General features: G+C 37.7%; 2 protein-coding genes across 2 annotated transcripts in view; both read right to left on the bottom strand.

The window, feature by feature from the left end:
- Positions 1-475: 475 nt before the first annotated feature.
- Positions 476-5,060, bottom strand: pierce1 (piercer of microtubule wall 1). Its single transcript, XM_015025823.1, has 4 exons — positions 4,811-5,060; positions 1,502-1,598; positions 1,109-1,187; positions 476-938 (listed from the first exon to the last, which is right to left on the bottom strand). The coding sequence occupies exons 2-4, from the start codon at positions 1,594-1,596 to the stop codon at positions 747-749; spliced, it is 366 nt and encodes a 121-aa protein (XP_014881309.1). The 5' UTR covers positions 1,597-1,598; positions 4,811-5,060; the 3' UTR covers positions 476-746.
- Positions 5,061-6,779: 1,719 nt separating this feature from the next.
- The window catches only part of LOC106942516 (formin-binding protein 1 homolog), a 7,445-nt gene continuing 6,120 nt past the window's right edge, over positions 6,780-8,104 (bottom strand). Inside the window, exons 4-5 of the mRNA XM_015025822.1 lie at positions 7,753-7,911; positions 6,780-7,379 (exon numbers count right to left, since the gene is read on the bottom strand). Of these exons, the coding sequence (XP_014881308.1) occupies positions 7,351-7,379; positions 7,753-7,911 (188 nt within the window). The 3' untranslated portion in view covers positions 6,780-7,350. The remainder of the gene's footprint in view (positions 7,380-7,752; positions 7,912-8,104) is intronic.

The raw sequence follows: 8,104 nt of genomic DNA, 5'->3' as shown, positions 1-8,104 counted from the left end.
GACGTCATACTATGATGACATTGGATCGTCAGGGATCCCATCATGATCACTCATGCCAAGTTTGGTGCTAATTGACTTTTTTATGTGAAAGCTATGTTTTGTTTGCTTTGGTGAGTAGTCAAGTTCACCGCTGTGCCACGCTCCCTGAACATGTACGAAAAGCCTTTTTTTTATATAACTTTTAAAGCCCTGCCTGCATCTTGACCAAAAATGAAGCAGATAAATCAAAATCCCTAGGAGGAGTTTTTTGAAATTCAAGGTGTAAACGTGAAAAAATGCCAAAATTTTCCCTTTGACTCAAAATGGCGGCCTCCCCATGCATTTTAGGGGGTACCTCAAAGGGACTTTTTTTCTTGATTTGAGGGGATCTCTCGAGTTTCAGACCTCTACGTCCCATCTCACGCTGTGGAGCAGTTTGGCCACGCCCACTTGTGATTTAACTGAAATATGAACATTTCTGGCCCAGAAAAATTTTGGTTAAAGTATGTATTTAATATGTTAAGGCATTCAGAAATTATAAGACATCATGTGATGAAGGCTTTTGCAGCGCTTTCGTTACACAACATGAGAAAAGCATCAATTATTCAGGCTTGAAGGGTTAAACAGATTTTAAAAATGGATAAATGAAGTAAGCCTCAGGATGACACGGTTTCACCTGAGTTAGTCAGTAGAGCTTTAAACAATGCCGCCATCTGCTGGTTGACGTGGAGTATTACACACAAACAAAACTTTCAGAGAGCAGGGAGTCATTTATTGCTGGACGCTCTGCATTGGTGTCCGTAGAGATACACATGCTGCAGCTGGTATCTCTTGTTCTGGGTTTCCATGGGATGCATGACCCAGCTCCGGTCCACTGCCGTGTTGAAGCCCTGATCGCGATGCATCCCGAAACGCAGGTAGTGTTCTGAGAAGTGGTGAGACATCACTTTGAAACCAGTCTGAAACAGGAAAAAGTGGGTTAAAGCCAACCCACCATCTGTCCTTCTTCTCCCCTAGATCTATAAATTATTTAATTTATAAATTATTTAATTTATAGATCTATAAATTAAATTATTTATATTTAATTTATAAATATAAATCATCTACTGAAATGCTAAACTCGTCTTACCTGCATCTCATGAACTGTTGGTTTCTTGCTGCCGTATGTTTGGTTCCAGGTCCGATATAAGGGATGAGTCTTCCTCACCCTGAGAACCAAACATCATCTTCATCAGGATGAAGGTAGCAAGGAGCATTGACTGACTGACCCCAGCTCTAATCGGCACTGTACCCAAAGTACAAGCTGAGCCAACAGGAGAGCAGTCTGCCCTTAACGTGGGCTCACATTAAGGGCAGACGTGAGCCCACATCTGCCCTTAATGTGCCCTATGTAGTAGTAGTACTAGTAGTACTACTACTAGTACTACTATTACTACTGCCTGTGTGAGAAGCCAGTCTCAGGACAGCAGCAGGTTTGGATCATTTAGGATCGGCTGACTGTTATTAATTATTAATTATTTACCTGAAAGTGTTGAAAAATTCAGGGTTGTTGAATCTCTCCGGCAGATCTGGATCGGTGCGGTAAAAGTCACAAGTCTGATTCTTCTGATCCTCCATGTCTGATTGCAGAGAGTTCAGTTAGCAACAACACAGCTGTGACCATGGAGACAGGCCCCGCCCCCTTCTGCTGGGATTTCCTTATAAGGTGGGAAGAATTTCTGTTCGTATCTTCATTCAGAAATTATACAGCAGATGCTAAAAAATATGGGTCAGAACCACCAGAACCTTCAGAACCAAGATGCTTAAAGGCCATCCACCCCGTTTGAGGGTCATCAGACATGGAGAGAGAGATGATGCTACATTTGAAATATACAAAGACTAATGGAATTAAAATGTCCTTTTTAAAAGAAACTATGAATGTTGTGACTTTATGAACCAAAAATGTTACAATAATTCATCAGTTTTCTCCTCTACATTTGTTTAAAAATCATGGTGACAATAAGAACCAAGCAGCTTTCTATTCCATTCCCACAAAAAATTAAGATATTAATTTCATAAATATGCATGAAATTAATGTTGCGACACCACAAAAGCCCAATCTTTATACCAGTATGTTAATATCTTAAGATTTGAAGTTCCTCCTGTGTATTTGTAGCATTTTGTTTTACTCTCCTCAGTTATTTTGTGACTATTCTTTTTCATTTATTCTTTTTTCTGCTCAGTTTATCATATCAAACTGCTGTCATACTACTTTCTTTGAATTTACTATAAAGATGAGAAATTTTTTTTTCTTCCATAAATCTGCCTCTTAACTCAAAACATCACATGTAAAACTAACAAGGAATAATAGGAGCACAGATCAAACACCGTTAGACAGGAAGTACGTCATTATATTAGGGTTGCCATCCGTCCCTTATAATACGGAATCGTCCCGTATTTTACTGTTAAATGTTGTGTTCCATATTGAACCGATACGGGACGCGATTTGTTCTGAATTTCTATAAATGTTGTTGAAGAAGATTTCAAGTTATAATATTTCTTAAGACATAAACTCTTTGGCTCGATCTCCTTCGATCCCAGGTTCTCCCAGCGGGGCGCGTGTAGCCACACAAAAACAACGAGTGACGTCACAGAATTGCAGTTTAATCCAATAGAAGACAACACATAAATTCATTCATTTACCTGAGACAAAGAGGATAGAAAAAAAGGCAAAGACGCGTCGTTGGAGAGTGCTGATGCAAAAAAGCAAAATAAGGCAGCAATCTGATTTGTTACTCCTGTGTACAAACTTTTGTAGTAAAGGCGTGTTTTTCCCCTTTAATATATTCAAATAAGGTGTACCTCTGCTTCACCAACTGGAAGCTGTCATGGACTTTCTTACAAGTTAGAACCTCCTTATAATTTGCTTCCAAGATCAAAAGCCATTTTGTCCCCTTTGTCTAACAAAAGGAGAGCAGAGCTTCTCCTGAACTCCTGCGGTTTTAAGGTCATCTGGGCAAAGAGAAACAGAGAAAGGTATTTCACAGATAGCTGTGAAATCTGGAATCTCCCCCCCTTTTCTCCCTGCTCAGATTCCTCAGGAAGAAACTTAAATTCTGTAATTAGTTCCAGCAAAGGTTATCTCCACAAACCTAACTTTGTTCTTCTGCATTCAGCACCTCAAAAGATTGAATCCTGGTGTAAACCAGAAGTAATACATAAAATCAACAGAACAGAACAGAACGGGGTAAAATTCCTTTTTCTAACCTATCAAATATAATAATCAATCCTGAGTATAAAAATTAACACAGTCATTTTCCAAAACCCTTTCACCATAAACATGAGCAATTTTCTAATACTAAACAAAATATTTTCACTCACACACTTTTCCATTTGATTCCAATATAGTAACAGATAATACAATTTCAAAATACATTCATCACTGACTAAATTAGTAATTCTAAAACTACAATTAAACTATATTCAGTCAGAGCATGCTATTAATAACTAAGAAAAATGTCTTACAAATTAAATGTCAGTGGTTTTAAACATTCTATGTTGTATTCAGTTTTACACCGTCCCAGATGTTAGTTTTGATCAGTACTTGAGTAGTTTACCAAATACTTTTTACACTTTCTGTTTGTGTTTAAGTATGCTACTCTGATTGGAGTACAGTTTTAGGTAACCTAAGCAACCTCTATGAATGAATGATTGTTCTATGGATCACTTAGACAAAAAGCATCGCCATAGAATAATATCCATCACTGCAGCAGACGTTCCACCACGTGAGAGCAGGGCGTCCCTTATTTTGATTTCTGAAAGGTGGCAACCCTACATTATACTCAAGTTCATGTGATCCGGTTTTCCATTGCATACATTTAAGAATGTATTAAATATAATAACAACAACAACAATTGTTATTATTATTACTCATGATTATAAGCAAAAACAAAAAACAACAACAAATAGACCCTGATGACATCCAAGAGTTTTTTTCTGATTCTAGTCTGTCCATTTGTATGCAGGGTGATTAATGGTTCATCAATCAATAATCCAAATAAATTTGGTAAAATAATCCAAAGCTAAGTTTAGTTTAATAAATGTCCTACTGCAAGGCTGCGGTGATGGTGGAGAAAACCTGACCTAAACAAGGTCATAAATAAACTAATTCACATTCACATTTCAGGTTTATACTGTTATCCAAAAAATTAAACATTCATCAATAAAATAATTGCTATATTTCATAAAGCATTTCTCAGTAATCATTCAAATTAATTTAAAGTTAAAGATCAAATTAAAGTGCACTTTCAAGTTGCATCAAAGTTAAATTGACATTAAAGTCAAATATTATTTAAACAAACAACTAATTGCTTTGCTGCGCAAATTCAAATAAGTGAACCAATTCAAGAATCCTATAAACCAGGGGTCCCCAAAGTGGGTCCTGGAGGCATCCTGCATGTTTTATTCTCTCCCTGGTTTAACGCACCTGGATCAAATGATGGATCATTAGAGGCCTAAGAGGAACATTGACCTGCTGAAAAGGTCGTTACTACCAGGGAGAGAATCAAACGTGCAGGATGCCGGGCCTCCAGGACCCACTTTGGGCCCCCCTGCTGTAGGCCCACGATAAATGAAAAAGTAACCAAAAGTACCCTCTACAAAAATGAAAAGTTTTTTTGTTTCTTTTTTAACACTGAGGGTATTTATTCGGCCACAAGATGAACAACAGAAGAATGACCTTTTAATCTACAAGAGAATTTTTTATATCGCTAAAATAGGGATTTTAAATGGGGGTTCTGCCACCACATTTCTGCAAAAAAAAAAAAAAAAGTACATGAAAAAAACAACTCACCGTCGAGCGGTTGCCAGAAAGAACAAAATATAATTGTTCGGTTTTGTTATTTCGGCCCGGTTCAGAAATATTCTTTAACAATTTTAGAAATGCGCCAAACACAAGCAGCTAGCCGCAGAGATAGCAATGGAGGAAGTTCACCTGGCTGCAGCAAACAGGAAGGGGCGGGACGGACCGCCGTCAGTCTCATATCTTATTTGGAAATGGGACCATTGCACTCATGAAATGAAGGGGGCGCTATTTCCTATATTATCCGCGGCCTTCCGTTTTTATTTTCTTTTTAAATCTGTGATATATCTTCATCTTTAAGAAGGATTTTCACTCTCAGCATCTATTTGAACTTCCCTCTCTTTTATTTACTTCAGCGCAGCTCAGTTTTTAACAAATTTTGTAGCTTTCTCTACTTCTAAATCTGCTTAGCCACATCTTTTCGGGCCTGCTACTGCCTCTAGTGGCGTGGGGGTGGTAATACAACTAATATGATTACATTACTAAATCAGAACACCATTAAGTCTTTATTATTTATTATTTACTATTAATTTTGGCATTACTGGCAAAAGATAAAAGATAAATTATTTTATAAAACATTTTTTTATTTTCTATGTAATGTAGAGCTAATTACATGACAAACAATACTTTTATACATTATAAATAATATCTATATATCTCCATCAATTACAGGAGGAACAAAGGAAATAAGGAGATATGAAAAACATGATCAACTATAATAAAAAGACCATTCGCAGTGAATACGTAAGAAATTTAATCGAGCAAAAGTCAATAACAAACAAATGAATTAGGTACAGAAGAATAACAACCCAGGTTGTTACAACCAGGGTTGTTAAACAGATACAAGCAAAAATTCACATTTTTGTTTTTACAATGCCATGTATATTATTCTGAGAGTCTTTTTGTTGGTAGTCTTATATATAGGAAAAAATAAGATTAAATTATTTAATCTATCAACGTGGAAATTTTCCTTCGACTCAAACGATAAATCATATTCATGAATCACATTATCAACAATTTGTGAAGAGAGCAAAACACTTGGCACGCTGAAGGTAAATGTTATTTAGTTTGGTTAAGAATAATTATTGCACCATCAATAAATGTCTAATAAATGTTCTTATTACCAGAGGAACACAGCAACACCTTCATGAGCTCAGAGGTTCAAACTGATGAATAAAGAGGATGGACGCTCTCTGCTGAAATATTCCTGCCATCTTTCATGTTCTTTCAGCAAACAGTTGAGACAGAGATGGTTTTGGTTTCACCACCATTTACCTGCTGTTATACCTGACATTCACAGTATTATAGATTGTCTGTTAGTCTGCAGCTCATGTGACCAAACCAGCCAAGGAGATGAAAAATTAAAACTTTAGTTAAAATGTTGTTTTAACTTGAGTTGAGTTGAAACTCAAGTTAAAATGTTTAGTTTTAACATTTTAATTCAACAACCTCTACCTAACTAGAAGTTGAACACAACCTCAAGTCGGGTAACCCCCAGGTCTTCTTAAAAGGTAGAGTCTCTGAGAACAGTTCTTAAAGACATAGTCAGTGTTTTCAGCAAAGTTGAGCTGACTGTCCAGGAATGACTCGAGGTATTTAAAATTTGCCACAGTTTCAGCAGGTTGGCCATCGAGTGAAACTGGAATCACTTCCAGTTCTTGTTTATATCATTTAATTAGCTCTACTTCCTGAAGAAAATGAAAAGGTATGTTCTTTTGTGGGGGAATTTATCTTTTACTGTTCCAGTAATGCCAGAATTAATAATAAGTAATAAAGACGTTGTGGTATTCTGATTTAGTAATGTAATTAGATTAATTGTGTTACTGCATAAAAATAAAGATAATAACGAACAAATAATAATTAAACTAGAGTCAATGAATCAAAACCAAAACCCAAAACAACCGAAGATCCTAACAGAAAAAGGAGAGTAGAAGACTCTGCCATACAGCAAACACAAGAGTTCAGCTCAGAGTGGACTTTATTTTGAAAGTTGTACATACAGGAAGTTACAAATGGCGTGCTCATAAGACTAATAAAAAAACAATCGGTTAATAACTTGTCAGTTTGATAATTATTAAATCAAAACATTCACATTTCACACTTAATATATTCAATAATCATTGACTAAGGGGCGGAGCCTATGTGCCCCGCCCCCTCTCCATGGGCGTGGTTAATATTTGTGTTGGTGGGGTTCATATTTACAGAAGAAACTGAATGTTTTGAATTCACACCTGCTGTGACGTCAGCACAGCAATGACATCACAGCATGAAAGCTTGCTTCATTTCCTGTTAAAATCACATCCTGTTTTTTCTGGTTTCTCCTCCAGATTCTTCACAAGCAACACATTTCACACAGTTAATCAGAGGTCAATGAAAATCAGTCCTGAAGGCTGACTGGTCAGTCAGAGGCTTCTGTTCATCGTAAGTTAATCATCTGAACACTGATTGGGTGAAATATCCAAAGAGTAATTCTGTCCAATCAGAAGCTGCCACTTCCTGTTGCAAGATGTCCTGACAGGCTGACAGATGAGCTAAACGAGACGACTGGTCTGTGCAAATCCTGCCAGACAAAGAGACAGACATGTTGGAGTGAGACAGACATGTTGGAGTGAGACAGACATGAGACAGGAAGTGACGAGTTTTCTGACCTTCAGGAAACTCGTCACTTCTCGTGGGATCCAAACTGTAAAACCTTCGTTGTTGTTTCATGAAACCATTTAAGCTTCAGGCTCCATATAAAGGAACTCTGCATTTTAAACCGGGTTTACCTTGACAACAGGAACCGGGCCGTTCCTAGAACCAATGCCGGTTTGGACCAGGACAAAGATCTTCCTGGGAAATTAATCATTTAATATGTTTGCTAGCTCCTCTGACTGAGTTGACCTTTAACCTTTGACCTCCAGCATGAAGAACCGTCGCAGGTCACTCGGTACCTTTGGCGCTGCCGTCCAGAAACACCTTGATGTAGGACGTGGGGACGTATCCCTCCTCCTCCAGGTTCCTGCGGACTCTGGTCCAGCCGTCTCCTTTGTCCTCCTCCACCACAGACAGCAGCTCTCCCTCCACCATCGACAGCGTTCCTTCGTTCTGACCTGCAGGACGAGTCAGAACAAACTAGAACCACCAGATGGAGGGCAGGGCCCATCAAAAGCTTCCTGTATGGTTATCTTAGGGTGAAACTCAATCAAATCATGATGGTGATGATAGTGATGATGATGATGATGATGATGGTAATGATGGTGATGATGATGATGATGGTAATGATGGTGATGATGATGATGATGG

This window comes from Poecilia latipinna, unplaced genomic scaffold, assembly GCF_001443285.1.
Source record: "Poecilia latipinna isolate Pla-1442-1.1 unplaced genomic scaffold, P_latipinna-1.0 Scaffold4336, whole genome shotgun sequence".
Taxonomy (NCBI): Eukaryota; Metazoa; Chordata; class Actinopteri; order Cyprinodontiformes; family Poeciliidae; genus Poecilia; species Poecilia latipinna.
Note: the sequence above shows the minus strand (reverse complement) of the source record. Positions and strands in the feature narration are given on the sequence as shown.